General features: G+C 45.1%; 1 protein-coding gene across 1 annotated transcript; it reads right to left on the bottom strand.

Moving 5' to 3' along the window:
- Positions 1–4,510: 4,510 nt before the first annotated feature.
- STBD1 (starch binding domain 1) lies at positions 4,511–6,266 on the bottom strand. Its single transcript, XM_075090008.1, has 2 exons — positions 5,950–6,266; positions 4,511–5,799 (listed from the first exon to the last, which is right to left on the bottom strand). Exons 1-2 carry the CDS (start codon positions 6,203–6,205, stop codon positions 4,988–4,990), a joined length of 1,068 nt encoding a protein of 355 aa, XP_074946109.1. The 5' UTR covers positions 6,206–6,266; the 3' UTR covers positions 4,511–4,987.
- Positions 6,267–23,568: the final 17,302 nt, after the last annotated feature.

The raw sequence follows: 23,568 nt of genomic DNA, 5'->3' as shown, positions 1-23,568 counted from the left end.
CATGTCAGGGAACAAGAAAGTTGTTGAAAGACAGACAGGGGTGGAAGGCATTTGTACTCATCCCAAACTGCGTACTTTTCCATTTCATATTTTTGTCTGGGGACTGTGAAGTGCAGGTTAGTAGTGCTTCCCCTGCAGAGTGTAGCGAGCCTGTGTGAGAACTTGGGCACAGAAGCTGCTGGCCTGGTAGCAGAGGAGTCCTTGCTATAAACAGTACTAACAGAACTAGGCGCAAGATGTCCCTCTGCAATAAATCAGTCCCCAAGCACAGAAAAGTAGAATATCCCCAGGGTCAGCAGGAGGTGCCAATGGGGCAGCTTCCCTAGCGTTAGTGTTTCTCCTCATCTGCTTTCTGAAAAGCAATTTTGCCTTGGATTTGTGGCAGCATGGAATGCTGTGCTTGAATTCAAGGGACTGACTTACCACTGATTCTGTCCAAACCAAATGATTTACAGCTACAACTCAGCAAAAGTAGCTTTGTGAGAACCAGCTATGCAGATACAAGCTTGGTTTTGTTGACTTTAAAGCTGCAGAACTATATTCAGAGTAGATCAAACCTCTTTTTTTAGCTTGAGGTCATCTTGTGTGCGAAGAAGAGATTAGTAAGTTGTTCCTGAACTGTCCTGAGTTATTGTCAACAGTATTTTGGTTGAGTTTAGGTCATTTCCTGTATTTCCTAATAATTTTTTCCCCACTGATTTGTCATTTTTTGCAGGAGTGTTGCAAACTTAGTCAAAATGTTAATAAAGGCACCTCCCGTTTCCTATAAATTGTTTGTGTTGAAAATGAAAGGATGATTTTTAGATGGCTTGTGTATCACAGTTCATACTGGTTATGCATATTTCACAGATATACCACGGGTGAGGTGTAGGGAATGAGAGCATGTATTCACCCCATAGCCCAGCAGGTTGGGAAAGGGCAATGAAAAGTGCACTCTTAGTTGCGTTCAAGGAGCCAAGCTAAAAAGAGTTTCAAAAGACTGTGAGAACCGAAGGGAGCAGGTGGGGAGGTACAAATAGCCAGAGAGAAGGGAGATCTGCCAAGCAAAAAGACAGCTTAACATCCTTGTGCTGGAATCCAGCAGAGTTGGGAACAGGTCTGGGCTTCCTGCCTGCTGCCAGCAGAAGGCAAAGAATTGGCCTGGGGAGGTGAAAGGGTCGTAGACTTGTGGGCCCCAGAGCAGCTACGTACAGCCGGGATGTTGCAGAACGAATAGCGCTTTGTTATTCCATGTCATACAGGTGGATGACAGCAGGACTGTTAGGCAAATCTTGGCCACAGCAGGACACCACAGATGGCAACCAGCCCCCTAGAGAGAAAACCTAATCCCAGCCTAATATTTTTGAGTGGATCATATGAAGAGACTCCATACAGTAAGTTGAACTCCCAGAGAGAACATGGGATGGGCATGTTTTTTGCAAAGGCCCCTGCAAAGGGGATAGGAAGCAAACAAGTTGCAATATAAGTTTCTGTATGTGAGTTCAAACTGGTTTGTGCCCAGTATCCATTCCAGCCTCAGACTCTCTGCTCTGCTTACCCTCCAGGTACAACATTTGTACACCAAACTACTTCACAAACAGAAACAGATTGCATTTCACCTAAAAGTAATCAAATTATCTAATTTGTCAGAAGCTTGTTGTCAGCAGCATGAGCAGGTGAACTTAAAAGTTAGATCTTTGGTTGCGGACTTTCTGGCTTTGCCAAGCTTTGAGTGAGGCAGTTTATTATTTGCTTTTTGATATCCTGAGCTGCTGGCTGTTAGGCTGTTACATCCACCTAGGAATGTCAACAAGAACTTGTTTCTCACATGTAGCTTCAGTAGTCTCACAGACAGGACATTGTATTAGGCTGATATCAGCCCATTCTAGCATAACCATTTTCACGTAGCAAGGCAACTTTGTTAAAAACTTTGTTTTTAAATCTACCTTGATGCTTGAGAGAACAGATTGTTCAATTATGAGAAATCACCTCTGTAAACTTGGAGAAAAGACTAATTGGCTCCTCCAATAATACTTAAATCCAGAGTTCTTTCTGTCACCATACAAATCACATTTAATTTACATAGCATAGGCCCTGCTGGGCAAGCAGTGATGTGAATGGCATAACAACTTAGGTTATCGTGAAAGCGCAGTGCAGGTCTTTGTAGAAACCTTGCTTGATCATTCAGCAAGATGATGCATTCATGAGGACTAGATGCATTGTCTGTGGGATCAAAGTGCAGTGCAGGGCATTTAAAAGAAAATTGTTCTCAATGTGAGAGACTTCTCAGGGTTAGTCTGTTTGAAGCATGTTCATCATTGCATTAGAGAATCTATTCTAGTGCAGGTTAAGTGGCTTTCTAGTGAATATCTTAATCTAATACCACAGCTAATCTTCTCAGACGAGCCTCTGATGTACATATAAATACACTGAAATGGCAGGGGCTGCTGCACAAGTGCTTTTTAAGTTGAGCATCTCTCACTATTTGAAGCGCTTGCATTAATGGGGGAAAAAAGAATTGTAAACAGCTTGGAATAACATGTTCTGCTTTGGCTTCAGTGCTTTCTGAAGATGAGCTTGTACTTCAGCTGTACCTCTGTATGAGGTATATTGTTCACTTAAATTTATTGTTAGAAAAGCTAAGTGCAAAAAATGCAATTAAGGTACCAAGCCATTAGTTCCAGCACAATTTCACCTGTTCAGTTAAAGCCGGAAGTTGCTGAGTGAAACCCACTCAAATGTTTTGTGTTCTCTGGTGGTGCCCGTGATGGGAATCTAGGAGCCTTCTGTTTATACACAGTAAGCATAGCCATAATTAAACACTAGAAATACTTGTTACAGCGAAGCAGTAGCCCTTAAAAATGAGTGAGCCTCATGTAAATACTTATTTTTCAACTCAGGGCCTGCTAACTATGTTGTATTTTCCTTTTAAGTTCATGTATTTAGTTACTTAAGTCCCATATTAGTTCCCTGTTGAGAGAGTTGAGGACTAGTGCATGCACATGTGTTTAAGACCACTGAGGCAGCATAAACCACCTGCTGAATTGTCAGCTCCATCCTCTCCCTTTTCAGTCAGTTGCCAGAAATAATAGCACATGCTTTCCAGACCTGCGGTACTTCTCATGCAGAAGTAGTTACAGAGGTTCTTTTCATCCTGGACAGGCAGTTAAAAAAAGCAGTTTACAGTCAGTCTTGAGGTTAGCTCCCACCCAGATTTCCTACCTTTTTCTCTTCTAGAAAAGGTCTCTTGAAGGAAATGAGCCTTACTCACCTGAACCTTCAGGTTGCTCGAGACAACCAGAGAGCAAAGCTACTATCTGCAGAAGAAACTGACCCACAGAACAAGTTCTTCTGTCAGGTGGCAACAGCTGGGAGTGGCTTGCTTTATATGAGAACAAAAACACTCCAACTTGCCCACGCAGTTGTTCATTTCTCTTTACCTGTCTCCCTCTTCACCCTCCCCCCAACACCCCCAAGATTTTCTTTAGCCATTTTGGGGCTATGCCTGCAGGAGCAGGCAGCCCCACCCACTCTCAGTGGATTTGTTTCATGAAACAGCTGGTACTGAAGTCGCAGTAACACCATTTCAGACACTTGTTCTTCACAGCAGCAGTAATATTGTCCCACCAATGGGATGTCCATTAGCCAGTAGATGCAGGAAGTAAGCCTCTGAAGCTCATCTTCCAGCCCATCACCAAAACCCATTCTATTTCATGTATTCAGACTGCTCCACCATGCAGATCAGGAAAGAATTAGCAGGGGCAATTAGATCAATGTGCTTTTGAAGTGAACGTTCCAAACCAAAGTGCTAATTTACACACTTTCCGAACTCCTACAAGACTATGCTCCTGGGACCAAGTTCCCTCTAGGGAATGTAGCTCTAGGGTTGCAAGCTGGAGCTAGGTTGCTTTTCATGGAAAGAGGAGCTTGCTGAGGTGGCATCACGTATTTGCAACCAAAAATACAAAAAGCAAGCAAGCAGAGCAGCTTTCTGCTTCTGTCATTTAAAAAAAAATATCATCTGGTTGAAGCTGGAAGTATTGTACTTCATCTGACTTACTACAAGGCCAGAAATTAAAATCAATTTATTTTGAGAAGTTTAGTCTTGGAAAAAAAAAAAAAACCACCACCATAGATGTTAAAGCTAAGCAGTTGCTAACAATACTGTGGTATTGTTTATAGGTAGGTGGCATAAGCCACCTAACTCTTATTTCAGAGAGAATCCTATTCCCTAGCCATCACAGCAGTCCAGGTTTTTTTAAAGCCTGTTCCCACCTTGACAAAGTAATTTATTAAGCTCAGACAGGCCTTTCTGACCTTTGCTCTCCACTCAGCAGGATGATCTGACTAAGAGGGAGCTGCCTGCCAAGGCTTCATTTGAGCCGAGGTGCTTCCTGGCTAGCGGGGAGAATAAAATACTTGGGGGCTAAACCTTTGCAACTCCAAAGGGTGCCGGCCACTTCCCAGTAACTCTTTAGCACTAAGGTTTCAGGTCAAGTTATCTCAAAATTATTAAGAGTCAGTTCACTGGTCAAGTTGTAAAGGACTGTCAGTCTGAAAGTGTTTATTGCTTACTTAATACATTACATAAGTTAAAACACTTAAGTTCCTACTACTACAGTGTAGGTAACCCCACCTCCCAGTACGCCGCAAAAGCCCCAAGTAGTCAGTACAAAGTTGCATTCCATAGCCCCACTCAAAGCAACACAAGCTCCAGTCCAGGGTCCAGATTTACCTGGACAAGAAGCTGCTTAGATCGCTGCTCACGCCTTCGTAGCCTACCTTGCACATCTTCAGAACGTGTTAGAAGTTGACTTTTCAGGTTGCCAAAAGATTTCCTAAAGGGGAGGGCAGAGATCTGCTGCTCATGCAGTTTAACCAGGTTTGATACAGGATTTACAGAGCTCTGCACTTGAGAAGGTCTTCTACTGAAGAAGGGGTAAAGTTTACGGGCTCTGTGATTCATCTAAGCAGGTTTGCCATTCAGTAAGCAGCTTCCAAAGTCCCATTAATGGTATCCCCACCACTGATGAACCATTTGATCTTCATGTTCAGTCACTAGGGTCCTGTTATCACATTCTTCCCAACGTCTGACCTTCCCATTCTCCACCAAGATAAATTTCCACTCTACTCTGGTGTCTACTGGCAGAACAATGGATTCAGACCAGAAGCCATCCTTGTCGGACTTGAGGGGAACATAGCTGTGCCACTGGCCGAGACACTCATGGTCGCCAGTAACACCAATCAGCTGAGCATCAGAGTGAGTGATGTAGTGTACGCGGAAAGTCACCTGGATATTTTGAAGCATGGGGGGCACGGCTGCAACTCTCTTTGCTTTCAAGTCCCCGTCAGGGCAGTCTCCTTGTTCCCACTCCTTGCTCTCAGAGTCTTCCGTGCTGGTATTCTTGCCAGCCTCCCCCCAGGCCAGGTGCTCAGAAACAACTTCCCAGTCTTCATGGTCCAGGTCCCTACTTTCCACTGGCTGACCCAGCTGCTCCTTGTTTCTGTCCTTACAAGCATCATTGGAGGTTCCTGCCAAGTTCATCACACACCATCCGTCACTCACCGGTCCCACCTGGGATCTCATGTTGCCCGTGTGGCTGTCATGCGTATCAGTCAGATGCTCCCCGGAGTCGGTAGCACCTTGCTTTGGGAGCAGCTGCTCCACCTCCAGAGGTTCACCTGAAATGCCACCGCTTTGAACGTGGTTAAGCTCTTTTCTTGGTACAGCCACCAGATCCTCCCCTGGCTTCGGAGAGCTGGAGAGGGCAGCAGCCTTAGCCTCCAGCAGCCCTTGCTCACCGCTCCCCAGCGGATCCTCTAAAAGCAACATTTAATCAAAAGAGGAACGGTTTTAGCAAGGCGGTTAAGCCGAGCAGCGACAAACCCAAGCCCCGGCTGGCAGGCTGGGACAGACCGAGACGCACCGAGCCGGGGCTCCCCGCAACACCCCCCGCCGCGGGACCCTACCTGCGCCCGCCTCCTCCTCCTCCTCCTGGCCCCTCGCCTGCGGGGTTCTCTCGCGGCCGCCCTCGTCGCCTCGCCCGTCGCTCCCGCCGTACCACAGCCAGGCGAGGAGGGCGGCCAGCAGCCCCACCACCAGCGCCGGCCACAGCCCCGCTCCCAGCCAGCCCCAGCCGCGGGGCTCGGCGGGGAGAGCGGCGGCGGGGGCGGCAGCAGCGACAGGGGGCTGCCGGAGCACGGGGGGGCCGCGATCACGGGCCATGGCCGGGCGCTGCCAGCGGGGCCGCCGCCGCTTCCCCCCCACCCCACGGCGCCGCTTTAAGCCGGGCCCGGGCCCCGGCCCCGGGGAGGAGCCACATCCCGCCCCCGGGGGCGGCTCCCCTCGGCGCCTGGTGGGGCCGTCCCTGGGGTGGCTGGAGGGCGGGAAAAGGCGGGTCGGAATGAAAAAGTCACAAGTTAGGGGAGAAAAAGCTGAGAGGCTTGCTGTCTCTCCCCCCCGCCCCTTCTTTCCTGCCGTCTCTCCCATTTTTCTACTCTTACCTCATTTTGTCTCTCTAGCTAGGCGCTCTGCCCACGGTAGGCACTCTGCAAGTGTTTTAAACCACATATAACACAAAAATGAAGGGAGGTGACATGCAGGAGTGGAGGACCGAATGCTTAGGTTTTTCACCTGTTTTTGCATGAAAGCAAGCATTGGACCTGTAGCAACTCCAGAGATTTATGAAGTTTAATTCTAGCAGTACCACTGGGCTTAGATTTATATGCTCTCCCAGGTGTGCTGAGGGTGACTGATCTGCTTGTACTTTTAATGCTTGTACTGATGAAAATCCAGGCTTTCTCTGGTATCCCTCAGAAGTGAGATGAGTTCACTACTAATTTTGTAACTTCTGCATCATACTCTAATGACTACAATTGGATTTCCGAACGTTGTCTTCCGTATTATGCTCAGGAAGCTTTTGTGAACTACTGGGACTTCAGAATCCATTAGTGCGGAGGATATTTGATGTTTATTTTAATTTCTTGTCATTTTACTACCCAGTTTTACTCTTGAAGTGATTATGTCAAATTTTCTCTCAAAATTAAAAGGTTATACCCATAAATCTTATTAGGAACCCCAGAAATTTAGTAAATGTGACTTTTGACTTTGTATTTTGAATTAGCAATTCTGGAGTGACAAACTGAAAAATCGGTGTAGATGATGAACCCCAAAGACTAGCACCAGAGAAGGAGTTAGGGGAGGCAGTTCCATTCAGTTTGGACCGCTGCCTTGTTTAAATCCATTCTCTTTATCTGAACAAAGGTGTTGTCACGACATGATTTCCAAAGCCCACTGATGAGATTTTACCCACTATCTCATTAGGAAAGAGAATGGCTAAGTGGATGTCCCAGTAAGTCTATTTCCAGTGTGTGAACTTCTTAATCTTTCAGTGTCATTTAGAGCAGCGCTACCTCAGCTTAACAGGACAGTAAATGTCATTCGAATTTATAGAAGCACAAGTGTGCAGTCTTTGCGGTGAGGTTCCCTGGCTGATATGGCATATGGTGGCCTGTGCAAATACACAGAATTCATGATCTAAATATTTTTCCTTTCTTTGCTTACCACAGTAGCTAAGACCTTCTCTGAAGCCCTCCTCCAACAAAGTGCTGAGCTTGTGCTTAAGTGAAAACTTCTATTTTGGTAGTTTGATGTGTGGGATGTGTTCAGACATGTGCTAAACATGCCCTGATCAGATCTTCTGCTCAATAATATAGTGAAAGAAACGAGCTGAGAAGCTAGGGCCTGCCTTGGCACTTTCTCAGTGAACGTGGGGTTGGATGCCCTCTCTTTTACCACTGTTGATTCTTCAAGGTGCAGGTTAGCCTTGCTTCTTAAAACAGAGTCTTGACTGTAATGAGTTTGTTAACTACTGAAACTCTTTGCGTAGTAGGTGATGTTTTCACTGTTTACTTGTATTCCTTTTTTCTAGCCTTCAAAACAGAGACACTCAGCCCATGTTCTGTGTTTGTACATCACCTTGCTCAGCTGGCATTATCAGTTAGGGTACCTACGTACTCCTGTTCTTTAGGTAGTGTGCGTGTGCTGCAATTTAAAATTCCTTGTCATCTCCCTGAAGCAGAGCAGACAAAAATCATTAATTATTGTATCATTACACTGAAAGAGCATCCTTCTGCCAGCCATCAGCACAGATGAAGAGGTAGTGTTTGGAGTTGCTAACCCCAGTTATTTCTTTTCTTAAGTATATTTGAAAAAACAGCTTAGGAAGGAAGAGACACCAGACGAACACAGCTTAGAAGTGACTATTACAGAAATCCTCAAGGAATGGTTTATTTCAAGGAGACGGAAATGCACATGGTGAAAGGCAGGGTGCTGCTTTAATGAGCGAGAATAGAGCAAAGGTCTCCTCTGGTTCTGTTCATCTTCCATGCTCATACAAGTCTCTTCTGTTGCCAGACTTTTTCATCCAGTATCTGCAGAAGAAATTAAAGCAAAGCACACAGATTGCTTTGAGTGCTCAGAGAGTAACTGTTGTTACTAGTAATGCATTTGAATGATTACAAGAAGAGGGAGTCACAAAGGACCCAGGTGCCACCAGCGACAAGCTTGCCGCACAGCCAGGCAGAGAAGGACAGTTCTATAACCCAGATGCCAGCTTCCCACACGAGTCCTATGTAGTCCCCAGAAGGCACCTGCTATTTTTGCCCAGTTGCTTCCAGGTGCCTTCAGCATCCACTAATGCAAATGCAATTTGATTGCTGTTGTCTCCGAGACCAGGGCCATCCTTGTGCAACAGCTGCAGTTCAGAGGTGAGGGAGGTTTTGGTGAGCAAGGGGGTTCGGCTTTAGCAACGATTACTTGCTTTGGGTGGCTGCAGCGGGTGGCAGGACCTGAAGAGGCTTCTTAATTTGCAAACCTCTGGGTAGGATTCCACTTCAGTCCATACGGAGTCCGTACATAAGTCCGCACTGTGGCAGAAAAGTTGTCTGACCCTTTGGCTCCCCTGTCCTCATTGCCTGTTTTGTGCAGGCCTTTGCTTTCATGTGACCATTGAAGTGGGTCAGATTAGGTGACTGATCCAGTTGAAAATTAACACAGAAAATTAAAAAAAAAAAGTTTCTTTTCATCCACACAAGTACTTGTGCCAACAGAGGGGAAAACAAGAATAGATGGCTAAAGGAAAGGCAGACCTTTCCCTTTCAGAGGCAACATGGATTTATGCTGAATATAATTAGTTTTAGGTCATTCAGTCATGGTTGTAACAATGATACTCTGTCCAGGTAGCAGCAAATCTGTGCTTTGGACCTCCTCTTAGAATGACTGTAATTTATTTTCTATTTCCTTTTTTTAGAACAGGGTTCTTGGCAAATGCTAAAGCTGAAATTCCTGAGTCACTGATCACTTATCAAGTGTTAGAAGCACAGATGCTGGACGGAAGAGAGGTGAGAAGAGTCATGGCCCAAGACCTCACAGGATGCTGAGTCCTGAGGTTCCTGTTTTGAAGCTAATGCACAGATCGTCACAGACGGTAACTTACCCCTGGTTTTTGGTAGCCCTACCTCTCTAGGAATTCTTGAGTTGCTCACACCCTGTAGAACATCAAGACCTCTGCCTCCCAAGAGAATTTCCAAATTATTAGAAATGCTCCAAAATGTATCTTGTATTTTTTAAAGCTTTCATTGGAACCAAACAAAGCGACAGGACAATTAAGGGGCAAGGAAACAAGTTTCTCAAAGCCTTAGGGACACTAGCAATTCTGTTTCTAATTAATTGAAGATTTTAGTTTGTTCCTGCAATCATTTCTGATGTGGCATTAGTTTGGAAGTTAGTGTTCTGTGCACACTGAGGTTTCATTGCACCATTGGTTATTCAGTAAAGGTGGTAGCAGTCGCTGGACCATATTTTGAAAAGCTACCTGTGACGTTGCAGAATTACCAGGCAGCTGGCTGGCCTGAGATCAGGAGCCTCAAACCTGCCACCTTTCACATGGCAAAACCAAAACAGTAGGGCAGATGTTTACTGTTACATTTCTCTAAACAACTCTACAGCCGGAGCTGTGGAAGTCCTGGCCCTCCTGCAAATGAATTTTATTCTGTAAGCTGTGCCATCTAGTGTGGTGAGAGGGAATCTCAGCTGTAGCTTACGAGCGAGTGAGAAATGCCCTGCTGAATCAGACCCGTGGTGCATCTATGCCACTAGTCTGGTTCTGACAGTGGCAGTAGGGCATGCTACTTAGGGAGCGCTTTTGAGCCTGGCCAGTGTCTGATCCCGTGGTGTCCACAGGCGCTGTATTAAGGATGTTGGAGAGAACAGCTCTTCAACAAGCCTTGTGTGCGTACAGTGCTTCTTCCAGTTTTATAACAGAACAAAATGGAAACATGAACAAGTACAAAAGAAATAAAAATTAAGGAGCCCTGTTATTCCCTGTGGCTGTACTCTTGGGGCATCTGGGAGTTCCACAGACGACCTGAGAATAAGAGTTTGGCAGGGGAAGCTTTGTGGAGGTTTGCAGAGAGCTCTTCCTGAGCCTAAGGACAGCATGCGTAAAAAAATCCAGTGGTGTTTTTAAGAAGCCCTGTTGAGGAGTGAAAGGAGAACAGGTCACAGGTCAGGCCTGAATCAGTTAGCAGCTTTCTGATAATGACAGCTGTCAGTGTTCGTTCATTGCCAGGCCTTACCCTGTGGATTCTCACTGTCACAGAGTGAAAAACCAAGCAGTCATTGTCACCAGTCAGGTGAATAGTAAGAGACATTATGCCTCTTATTCTCACGGCAAGTGGTGCCCAGGCATGCCTCCATAACCTGCATTCCCTGTGGTCAGGGCTCAGCATCAGTGGTACACAGCACTTACGGTGTCGTAAAATTGTGAACGCCATTGCCTGTTTCTTTCAGATCCATTAAAGGTTTGCCCACATTTTGCCTTTTCCATGTTTTAGGGTCAAGGTACCAGGCACCGTATCTACTCTTAACAACTTTGGGCTGGCATGATTCCTAAAAAATATAGAATAACATGTAATAATTCTCTTAAGCATATTTGCTATTGATAGAGCAGATACCAAGTACTAGTGCTGCGTAAGTGTGCTTTGGTAATTACCCCTTGCAGTAGCAGTAAAGGATAATCATGTTCAACTCCATTGATTCTTTCAGTGTGAAGGATACTAGACAGAAGACTTCTGTCCTGTCTACTCTTCTCGTTAAAGTTTCTGACCCAACCACTTACTAGTAAGCTGTTTTTTCTTCGCAACCAAAGGAGTAGACAGTTTAACTGGGAATGGTCAGATTCGCTTGGGAATATACCTCTGTAGTAAAAGAGGATGCACAGCAGAGTGGAGGAAGGCAAGGAGGGGATATAGTGAGAAGGGAGGAGCACAGACAGAGCTGTGGCAGCAAGTACCGAAGTCAATTAGTTTGTTCATCTCTTTTTCCTGTCCCAAGTGAGAAGATGTGCCCAAAGGCAGAGCTAAACTGAGGTGGGAAAAGGAACAACACCATCTCATAGGTATCTTAACCGTAGCTCACAAAGCTTAGTCCAAAGTAGCTTTCCCTAGAAGCCAGGTTAAAATATATATTTCAAGGCTCTGCTGCCATGGAGGTTTTCTTGGAAGTTGCTTGACACTTTCTGCATTGGGTCCCCACCCAACCAGGTAAAAAAAATGGGAAGGGCAAAGTATTCATATACTTTGGACCTGCATCTCACCCTGGGAAGAAACCGGAACCCTGACTGACTTTCTGTACCATCCTTTTCCCATATTAATTGTGAGTACCTCAGCTAGGAACACTAGACGCTCTTCTCTGTGCGGCATTTCACAGTAGCCAGCAGGTGGCACACGAGGAGTATGTCTGACAGTAAAAGCTCGTTGTTTCCAGCCAGTGAAGAGATGGTTTCTCTCAGTTGCTATTAGCTTTTGAAGAGCAATGTTTTCCATACCTTCTGTCCTGAATTGCTGACCAAGAAGTTGCTTTCTGCAATAAGACACTGAAGAATATAGGGAGAGCAGAGAAGCAGGCAGATTGGAACTGGTGGGACTGGACTGCCATCCTCAGAACTGGCCTTCAGAGGGGTTCGTGATGAGGACACCCCAGATCCAGACCTGCTGTACATTATCAGCCGTTAAAATCTGGAAGGCAGCCAGTGAAGAGGGGGCAAAAAGCTGTGTCTCCTAATCAATCAGCATGTGTGTCTGTATGGCTTACAGTCATGGTGAAGGAAAGCCAGGCACCATCAGAGCCTCTCGTTGTGTCCAACGAATCAAAGGCAATAGGCTGAAAGGGGCCTCAGGAGTCCAGTTTAGGGCTGGTGTCTGCAGGCTGCTGGTGGCCTGGAGATTGTCCACAAAGGTGTTTATCTTTCACTTCCTCCCATCCAGCATGCACATGGATGGCAACCAGGTTCCCAACTACTACCAGTTACAAATTTGAATGTTTGTAATTCCAATAGTAAAATCAAAGTATTCTAAGACAGTAAAGCTTAACTATATCTTAAGAGCTTTGTTCTTCATAGCCACCAAAATAATTGTAAAATACAAGAGAGTCCGTGGATTCTCTTCAAAAAAAACTTTTCATTAGTCAAGAAGTGCTGGTCTGTTTTACCCTTCTGCCATAAGATGTCATCAACCTGCCGATGATTACATAACCTGATCTTGAAAGAAGGATAAACCAGAGCCTTCAGGATGATTTATGTCATTATTTAATTGTCCTTTTTGTTAGAAAATTATTAGTAGTTTTTACGCTAAATCTGCTCCTCCTGACCTCACTTACCCTGTCCCAAAGAAACATGAGAAGCAAAGTATTTCCTGTTTCTTTTTATCACCCTTTCAATTAATTGCAGCTTCTAACGCATGTCCTCAGCTATCTCTTTTCTGTATTAGAAAGTCAGTTTGCTCCATCTTGGCATGTTGGTCATAGGTGTGTGATCATTCCTGTAGCCTTCAGTGTTTTCTTTTGAATTTGTTCACATCTTTCTTAATGAACAGGAAGCAAAGCTCGACACGGACATCACCCCCAGAGGTGGTCTTACGCAGGGATGAATGTCACGGACTCCTGACAGATGTTCTGAAGAAGACCTTTATTGTCAGCTTTTCACTACTTATATATCTTTTTGACACATTCTCCACGCGATCACACGCACAAACAGTTTCTGTTATTCATCAGCTAGCTCTAAGCACACGCCTTATGCTCCATTCTAATAGGCTGTTCTGTTTGCGCTACCTCATTTGTTTTGGCTTAGTTAATTCTTTCTTGGCATTCCCACGCTCCTGTGTCTGTTTTTTACTGCCGCGTTGCTTCTGCTCAAGGACGTGTCAAACAGTGCTTAGTTACTTGCAAATTCATCTCCTACAGTCTTACCCAGACTGAGAAGCACAGAGGGTTGTCTCATGTTCATCGCCATTCTCACAATAGGATGCTTCCTTTTATTTTTGCACAGCCAGGATGTTGCTGACATTTACAATCCACTAAAATCCCCATATCATTCCCTTGCTGAACTCCTGCCTGGCCAGTTGTTCCTCGTTTGGCATTTGCACAGCTGGAAGTTCTGCCTGGGAGGAGTCATTCGGCTCTGGTTCTTTCACTTTCTTATTTTCCAGGTTTTGTCCAACATGTCAGGATCATTTTGAATCCTTTGGAAGCCCTTCAGCATCCTTGTTGTGTTTTCTAGCTGGGGGTCATCTGCAAATTGAACAGATTCTGTGGAAGTATGCTGGTTTTCCATGAATTTTCAAGGAAACAGCTTGTGATTCTGAGTGTGTTCTAGTGTTTTTCCATATTATAATGCATTTCATCCTCACGTAGCTGACTCAAAACACCTAACAGGTCTAATGCCGTTCTTTCCTACTTACCCGTAGCCGTCTGACTTGGAATTCCTTCTTCGGTTTGAGCTTATCACTTGCACAGGCCAGTGTCTTAGTGCATTTCCTGTGCTTTCGCTGAACTTGTGACCTGTGCCATTAATATCAAGGAATGACAGCTTTCCCTAAATCCCTCTTCCTCATAGATTTGTTTCCCATGAGCTATTATTTGCCAGTTTTTTCCAGTTTATCAGTCGCTCTCTTTGAAAGTCATGCTTTCTGTTATGTTGTTCTCCATTCTCCTTTTCCCTAGCCGGTACAGTTGCATTTCATATGCCATTTCATGATTGGTACCTGATGCTTTTTACCTCCTCCTGGGTTAAAATCAAATCCCTTCGAGGGATTTGAAGGAGGAGGGAGAAAATTCAAGACATTGCAAGGCAGAGAAAAAGAAACATTGGACCACTGAAAATCTTCTCTTGGAGTCCAGTAGAAAGGGATCAAAGTTGCAGATCTACAAGTCTTGCTTGATTAAGTATCTGCTTGTGCACAGTATTTTAACCTCTGCGCTCTTTAGAGACATAATGAGAAATGTCCCCGAAATGTCTTTGTTCATCAGTGGAAGTTCTGCATGCAGCAGGGTAGCAGGGTCAGACCATACAGGAAAAGACTGAAACAATATTATGACATTATTCTGTTATATTACGTTATTTTGCCAGTGACGGGGAGCAGCAGAGACCCCAAAGCATAAAACATAGTATAGTACATTTGGCTAAATTCTATGAAATGTGAAGTGTCTCACGCTCATCTCAGAGTTCACTGAAGTTGTGGTACCCAGTAGCTCTTAGAAATTGAATCATAAATAAAATGTTCCAGCAGATTCATGCTGCTAGACCCTCATGGTTGTCTAACGTCCTAGAGACATTATGCTTTGACTTCCCTGTAGATTTTTCCTGTTGTGAGACCCATAGAAAAATGAAGCATAAAAGACATCCAAATATTTATTTTCAAACAACTTTTAACTCAGAAATTTATCAAAGTCCTAAGTCTGAAGATCACTGAGAAAACAAAGCCTGCGTTTTATGATAAAAAAAGGGACATCTGTGTTTGTAGCTGACAGGTATAATCTTCTCAGCTGGAGACAGAAACCAGTTGATTCTGAGAAAATATCAGAAATGTATTTTTAGCTCCTGGGAAACAGCAGTTTCTGAGAGGACACTCAGCGGGGAGCTGGTGTAGAGTGTGGTATCATTCAACACTCTTACAGCATGTTACCTGTGTTGGCAAGCTTTCCAGGCAAGTCTCTTAGCCTAACTGTGATGTTTATTTACTGTGAAATGAAGCTTTTTGTCATAACTGAAGGAGGCTTTAGAGCCATGTCAGTGGTGCCATCACCAGGCTCGTAGAAATATGGCTTTTACACCATCTTAAATATTCCCTCGGATTCAATGCCAGGCTTAACAATCTGCCTGTCTAAGGAAGGGTTTTGTTAAGCTTTGTCAGAAATTTATCTAAATGAAGTATCACAGGAGCCAAGGACATGTAATGGAGTGGAACAGAAATAAATCACAGAGGGCTCTAGGTGAGCTTGCTTTCTTTTGACGAGCTCTTTTCTCACCCGCAGCCTGACTTTATATTCTTTTACACTTCTTCACGTATTGCTGAGTGCAAGCATTTAATTCTCAGGAGGTTAAAATACTCTTAATCTTCAGCAGATGACTTAGGCCAAACCTTTCTAGAATTTCTGAATATGGATGGTCATGCCCCCTTTGTTTAGATGATTAGCTTTCCTCAAAGCTACAAGAGATTACATCATTTTATAAATCACATGATTGAACTAAAAATGAAGCTCCCAGTTCCCTGAATTTGCCTTTTTTTCTGCATCGCCTGGCTGCCTACCATACGAGGACTCTTTACAACTCTCTTAGGAAAGGATTCTCCCAAATGATCTATATGGTCTGGTGGTACAGGGTTTATCTTCACAATCTGAACAGGCTTGGTTACAGATCTGGTATTGCAGAGTTGCACGGGGGTATCTTCATTGATGTTACGTGTTTCTTCTCCCTGAAATAAGAAGCCAGGCATATAAATGAGGCAGCAACAGGAATCTTTCATGTGCCTTGACATACAATTTTGCTGACATCAAATCTGCACGCCCTATTCTGAAATTGTTCCCGCAAGTTCCTCTTCTCTAAGTTAAATGTTTGAAGTAGGATGTCCTTGGTCACTTAGTCATGTGCTGCTTTGGTCTGATGACAGGAGAAAGCATAAAGTCCTTTCCCACGCAGTCATATTAGAGGAAAAGGCAAGACATGAGGCATTAATTTGTGCTTAACAAGCCAGCACTTGATACAATGACTCCATCCTGAGACCCAGGTCACATGCTAGAACCAACGAGGGCTGTGATTTTTTTCACTTCCCCAAGTATTCCCTGCTTTGCCCTGACTGCCGTGTGAAGCGATACAGCTAACCTAGACAAGGTACTTCTGACTGCGCTGAAGGTCTAGCTTAACAATTCCCATCCTAGGGACCAGCACTGCTGTTGTCCACAAGACATTAAATATGCACAGTTGAGGCTGGCAGGCATGACAAAGTGCAATGTTGTACTGGGGCTGGTGCCCAGGGTCTGACAAGGAATGGGGACAGATGAGCTAGGTTCTGCAAGATGCATGGGCCTAGAAAGAGCAGAGGTGTGCTGGGTTGTTGGCCCTCCTGAGGAAGGCAGAGATGGACAGGCAGTGCAGTAGGTTCTCGGACAGCATTAACCCTCCTCTTCCCCCCAGTGTTTTTTTTCTCAGTGCCACTTTTGTCTTGAAAAAACGGTGCAAATAATAGAACACAGCATTGCCTTCAACAGCTGTGAACCGTTGTATTCCTAGATGGGCAACCTTCCCATCCAAACAGTTGGTGAACTTTGTTTACTGTACTAGAATAAAATCCTGCTAAGCATGGGTGCTCATCACATTGTGGTGCCAAGGCTTTGTGTTGAGCAGGTGGACGGAAGGGCAGTGATTCTGAGCCACTGACCTTCTGCAGCATGTCTCTGCACCTCCTCAGGTGGGGCTGGGAGATGGACTTCATCCACTGAAGGGGACAGTTTGTTCCAGATCTGTGTATGTGCACAGATCCTAAGGGAACCACAGAAAAGAGATGCCTGGCTTCCTTGACAGGATTAGGCTCCTAGGAGCTCCCTCATTCCTTTAACTCCCCGGTCTGGGCTCTTTGAACATAATTTCCTCCATCCTTCTCCTGCACTGGTCACTTAAGACCTCTGCCATCCGGCACACTTCCAGGGAAGCAAGTGCCTGTCATGCCTTTAGCTGGCATTGCCGTGCCCTGGGACAAGAGCGGAGGGCTCCCACACGTACAACCTCATTGTATAAGCTGGAAGACATGAGCTATTTTGTATCAAGGCTGACATATAAAGCATTTGTTTACTAATGGCTGCCACCGACTAGTTGGGAGTAGGGCTAAGGGCTAAGACTGGATCGTTCTGGCCTTACTTCTGAGCCTACCAAGTGTGCGTTTAAGTGCAATAGACATTGGGAATCAGGAAGAGACTCCCAATGTGAGCCATTTTGGTTTCTTTCCACATGTGTGCCAGCAAGCGCGGTGTACTTAAGGACTGAGACTGCAGGATTTCTTCATGCTAAGACTCCAGAGAGCTCAGCTGTGCTGCACTCGCTCCACTGATACCGCCTGCTAAAAGATACTTACATTTCAGAATTTTAGAGTTAGTTGACTGCCTGAGTAAAAAATAATGTAATGCAGGCTAGCAAAATCATCTCATTGCAGCCTTCAATACCTCTGTTTATTTCAGGAACAAGGGAAAATATCAGCCTGTGACATAAGACAGGCTCGGAACAAAGCAGTTACTGATTGTAGGTCTGCAGCCTCGCTCAGATTCACAGGAACAGTCAACTGCAGTTAGCAGAGGCTATACAAATCCCTTGCTTAGTAGGCAAGACCTCCACTTTTCCTCAAAAAAGTAGTATGTAGAAGTAGTGTGCATCTAGGTTTTAATGCAGCAGCATACATTTTAAGCTCCAAAATCTGCTCTTGAATTCTTTCAGATCAATAAGGAGTTGAGAACAGGCTAGCAAAAGAAAACACCCGAGACTCCTAGAGCATTGCAGTGGGGTTTTTGAAAGTACTGAGTCACCTGGTCCCTCAGAAGTACATAGAAAGTTTGTCTTTGACTTCAAAAGAAGAGCGATGTGGAGCTGAGCATGGATGTAGCAACAACACATTTCAAATATGCCTCCCCAGAGTCTGCCCTATCATATTGCAGTGGAGCATCCTTCACCTTTGTAATGTTGGAGTCACATTCATGTGGAATATGACCCGGTTCAGGGAAACGTGTGCCATCGGTTTGCTAATTTTAAATGCGCCCTTTGTAGTACAGTTCACTTAAAACTAGGCATGGATTGTTGAAACTGTGCTTAGTCAGGCTGAATCTAAAATGAGGCAAATAAACATAACAGGTCTCTCTCTGTGTCCCCTCCCTTCAGGCCAGCAGACACCCAAGTAAACAGATGCACTTGGCAGCGCTAGAGAATAAATTGTGATTTGCTTCGCACTTTGGCACTCTCTATGTACAAGGCTCCTGTCAGATCAGAGGGCTTGGGTCAGGGGCCAGAGTCTTCATCCGCTGCTGTGGGATTTGGGCCCTGAAGTCCCACTGACAGCTGTAGACTCTAATCCTCACTTTTTTAGGAGGTGTATGTGTCATAATATAGGAAAAAGTATATGATCATCATTTATTCTGTTTGAATGAGAGATTCTTTACCATTTCTGGCATATTCAGGGTTATCGTGAGATGTTTTCATGGCTGGAGGGTAAAGCCTCTGCTCTCCAGTGTTTTATATTGATGGGAAAGTGTGGGACTGGTTTGGTAACTGACCTGTGTGACTAATCTGACCATGTTAGCAAGGTGGCTCAGAAACCTGCCAGGTCCTTATAGCTTTCGTATAAATAATAAAATATTTTATTAGTTATAGTAAGATCAGAGATATATTTTTATGGTGATTCAGGCTTTGTTGGCTTTCTGTTTGTAATTAATAACGAGGGGCAGGGGGTTTATAAGGCAAGGGAACACAATCCTGGACTGGTTTTGCATTTCAAGTGCTGGATGGATGCTCACTTCAAGGACAAATAGCAGCAACTATATTGTCTTTACCTCTGAAAAGATGCTGTGAAATAATTTGAGGGTGGTGGCTTAGGTGGTGTCCGTCTCCTTCGTGAAATCCTTCCTGGCTTCCTGCTTTGACCTGAGCTTGCAATTGGCTTTAGCAGATGTTCTCTGAGCCTTTTGTTGAGCAGGGTAGGATTTGCTCTGTAGCAGGATGGGGGAACGCCCTTTTGGGCTACAGATGATGATGTTATCACATAGAGGAGGGAAGCCATTTCTGAAAATCATCCAGACTGCTCTTTTAAGAACTTCCAGTTCTGGCCATTAAGCGAATCTGAAAACCTCTGTTCGGTACTGCGTGCTGGCAAGCATCTTGACGGCAGCTTTTCCTTATATTTGAAACCAAAAACCTCCCGTTAGTGCAGGAAGTACTGGCTTTATAAAGAAGTGTGTTCTAAGACTTAACTTTGCTTGTATTAAGAAAGCAGGAATAAAAGGCTCAGCACTTGGGTTCTGTGCTGTGACAGTTTAGCTCCACTGTTAGCCCTGTGTGAAACTGGCACAGGGCAGGGGCATTCACTGGTTGGCGTCAAAGCTGAGGACCAAACATGCAGGACCACTCAGGCTCCAGGGTCTCGGGGTGTGAGAAAGGAGCTGTGCTAAATGCTGACATTCAGAAACCAGGCAAGGGACTAGGTTACAAGCCAGGGGCTGCGAACAGTGCTTTGCTTGTTTTGCCTGTCTTCCCACTAACACATTTAAGAGGGGGAAAATCTCAGGTTCCAACCCTGCTAACTCTGCTGGGTGTGTGTCTACTCCATCTGCAGCTTCGGGAGGGAAGAGTGAACATGCCAGAAGGAGAAGCAGATGAATGAAGGAGCACAAGGTCCTCATGAGACTTCCCTTGGTCCCGTGATCCCACTCACCACGGAGCTGCACTCATCCTGACAGCTCCACACCGCAAGGCCCCGGCTGCCTGGCGTGGAAGGGCAGAGCTTGGGGATTCCATGTCACTAGGAGACTGTTTCCGGAACCATCTGCAGGGCCAAGAGAGGCTCTCGGTCACATAACTCATCCCCAGGCTCTCTCTGTTTTCTCTTCCCTGTCCTTGGGACATGTGCCTCTTGCCTGGAGCTCCTCATGCTCACCAGGTCTGCCAGGAGCTCTGCCAGGTGCTGGGAAAGCTGAGCTGAATTATGGCTAGCCTCTTCATGTGTCAGCACAGCCACGTTCTCCTTTGCTCTACTGCTGTGAACAGCATGGGCACATCTCATCTGCTCCTCGTTCCTCCCTGGGTGCTGCTCCACTTGTGCTTGTCTCTTGGCATACACCCAGGGAGTTCCCAGTAGTACAGGGCTGTTTGCAGTGCTCATCAGCAACAGAACAAGCAAACCTGGCTGGTCCTGGAACTGCTTCAGGGCTGTATAGAAAACTAAGGGCTTGGAGAAGTTCTGTCAGTCTCCCTGGGCTCTAGCTGTCTAATCTATAAGGGCTCCTCCCATGACCTGAGGTGTCCTCGGAGAAGAAAGCAGGTGGAGAGTAGGACTTCAATGTGAAAGAGGATAAGATCAAGCACTTGGCTGTTGACTGTTGCAATATGCATTGGAGGAATATGCAGTCTAGCAGCTATAACTTGATTTAAGGTAGCAAAACTTGGACAGTAGGAGATTTACTGGTTAGATGGGCTTAGCATTGCAAGGCAGGTCCTCAGCAAACTTGTTACACTGTTTAGGTCATCCAGACAGTGCCACATGCCAGAGTCTCCCATACATTCCAGTGCATGGCCTGCATCTTCCTCTCCTTCCTTTCCTAGGAAGATCTCTGTTTCACAGCTAAGTGCAAGTCATAGCCTATCTTACAGAGCCACTAGCGGCATTCGCCCACCCTACAACATATTTCCCCTAGCATGGTTCTTTGGCCACCTTCAGCTTGAGAATGCCCTAGCTCAGCAGTGAGGGCTCTAGCATTGCTCTGTGGCAGTGCCGAAAACAAGACGTGCAGCTGGGTAAAGAGGACGTACTGTGGATCGGTGCTTGATGCAGTGGGGAGAGGAGGATGGGGGCTGTTTAGGTTCAAGGTGAAGTTTGGAAGAGAGCGGAGTTGAGTGAGGAGAGAAATCTGGGTGAAAAGAACAGAGAGGAAAAGATGTCCTGAAGCAATGATCTGTCTTCCTACACAGGTGACCTCTGAGTCATGAGGCTCTCTATGCAGAAGCAGCTGGTGAGTCAGGGAAGCAGCAAAACCAAACCAGAAGTAGGTGATGGGTGTGAGTCGCTGTATTTGCTAATTTTGGTATAGCTCAGATTATGAGGAAGATGGTTGTGTATGTGTAACTTTAAAATGTACTACATGGTCTATATCACAGTTACCCCGTGCACGTAGAGGTATGTGTGTGTATGCGTGGCTTACAATTCATGAGGACTGTGGTTATTCAGCTGGTGAGTGTCAAAAACGTGAGAGTTGAGCAGGACCAAATTTCAATAGAACATTTTTGCTGCTGTTCTTGTAACAGTTACAAACATTGATTTCTTCAAAAGCAAAACCAAGCGCTGTAGACAAAGCTCCCGTCTCTTCAAAAATCATTCTCCCAAATCTAGAAGTCAAACAGTGTTCTAAACGCAAATCCCAGCCTGGCCTGTCCGATGCACTTACTTCATGTGCCTCCCTATGCAGCTAAACCAAGAGCAAAGGCTGCTGCTATGCAAGCAGCAACTTTGTTCACAGACCTTTCCAAGGTCGCTGTTGAACCTAGTAATTGTGGGGTAGCTCTGCCCTATAGTGAACTACTTTCCTGCCAGCAGTTAATTTGTACTGTGTGGGAAAAATAAATTAAAGCTTGGGTACAGTGGAATTTCATTGCTACCCAACTTAGAAGCCTTTCAGATATTTCTCAACTCTCAGCTGAAATCAGTATCTTATAATTAGATTATTATTTTATTAATTATGCAGACAGTACTGAAAACGGACGTAGTATGTGCAAATTCATTGATGACAAGTACGTTTAGTAGCTGCGCGTAAAAGGCAGAAGAACAAAGTCTCTGAAAACATCTTCCCTGTACATTACTGATGCGCTTGGGTGTTTCCCAAGAGCTGCTCCTCTAAGATTGGGAGAGTAAGGCACATAAAGCTGTTCTGCTGTCCTCCTTGGCCCGTGCTGTGAAACATCCAGCCAGCAGAGCTTCTTTGTGGTGAGCTGTCAGGAAACTTGAAATGCTAAGGGCCTGCAAGCTCTCATCTGTTAATGAGCTGGGCTGAGCTAAATAGCAGCCAGGAGTTAAATTACTGACAGTATGAAAAAGAGAGGGATGGCCTACCTTTGTAAAAGCACCATTCTTGATAACTAGAAGATGTCGGTCCCTGTAGTATTTACCTCTGAATTTCTTCTATTGTATATCCCAGAAGAAAACACAGGTAGGATTCAGAAACATGGTGATGGAGATGGAAGTAAACAGAGCACCACAGATACGTAGATGAAAGCAGACTGCAAACATCCTGCAGCTGAAGGAGATGAGCAGACAAGTCTACCAAAATAAGACAGGAACTGGTAGAGTATTTATTAAGTAAAACACTTTTCTAGTTACGATTGCATTCTCACTTTGAGATGAAACTGCACTTGGTTCTGGAAAGGCTGTTTTGTCTCTCTGTATGCCTTCAGGTCACAGCTCCTAATGGGAGCAGTGCCAGATTTGCATCCAGTTAGACCAGGTGTGAACAGGTCTGTCAACAGCGACAGACAGTTGTAGCACCCGAGTCTGAAGTAAGGAAAAGCACGATTCCAGTCTTGGGTGGCGAAGACCAGAGACCCATGAAGTGACATGGATGCACACACAGAGACAACAAAAAGTATGCTACCCCTCCTATCCGCTGTGGCCAGCATAAAACATTCGCCTGTTGCATCTGCCATCGAGCGTGAGGAGTGGCACTCAGCAGGGAAGGGACGATCCGTCCCAGGTATCAGTTTGCCTTTTGTTTTTTTGCTTAGGGATTGTAAGTGAGGCCCCAGCCTGGGAGCTGGCACCTGGCATGTTTTACATTTACATTTAAGAAACATATTAGAATTGTTGTCTTGTAGGCATTAAAAACACAGTTGTGTTACTAACACAGTACATACAACTGTTGTATGTATTAAAAACGCATTTATGGTGTCAGTGCAAGGTGCCCACCACAGCTGGGATCCCAGTTGCGATGGGTTCTGCACAATAACAGAAAAAGAAATTAATTGTGCCAAGAGTTTACAAGGGAGACAAGACATTGGTGTAGCACATGAGCAGAGTAACTGTCATGAACTTCTGTAAATACTGTCTTTTTAAGTGGCAGAGATTCTTGGGAATGGCAAATGAAATAGTAAAAAAAAGTGAAAGGAGCGGGGAGAGGGAAGATTCATGGAAGAGGGTAAGAAAGGAAAAGGAAGGAAGATGTGAAGGCTTCTTTGGGTAAGCACATTTTCATGTTTTCCTGAGTGTGGGCCTTATCTGCCTTTTCCCCTTGTAATATCATTGTGATTTTGGAATGGGAAGATGTGCCTCTGCTTGTTTCAGGGATTTGTAATTATGACACAGTATTGTGCCTTGAGCCAGCAGTGCACCCACCGCATTCCCATGATGCACTTCAGAGGTGGAGTCACCCTTCACGGGAATGTTTTAAATGTATCATCGCTAGTAAGCAGTTTCTTGATTTCCAAAGGTAAAATAATTTGCCAAAAAAGAAAATAA

Source organism: Phalacrocorax aristotelis, chromosome 4 (genome assembly GCF_949628215.1).
Source record: "Phalacrocorax aristotelis chromosome 4, bGulAri2.1, whole genome shotgun sequence".
In the NCBI taxonomy this organism is placed as follows: domain Eukaryota; kingdom Metazoa; phylum Chordata; class Aves; order Suliformes; family Phalacrocoracidae; genus Phalacrocorax; species Phalacrocorax aristotelis.
The sequence above is the reverse complement of the archived record's forward strand: the minus strand, read 5'-3'. Positions and strand labels throughout refer to the sequence as shown.

Coding starts and splice junctions, on each gene's coding strand:
- STBD1 (XM_075090008.1), bottom strand. CDS start 6,205: ATGGCCCGTGATCGCGGCCCCCCCGTGCTCCGGCAGCCCCCTGTCGCT. Junction 5,800..5,949: donor GGAGGAGGAGGCGGGCGCAG/GTAGGGTCCCGC, acceptor TGTTGCTTTTAG/AGGATCCGCTGGGGAGCGGT.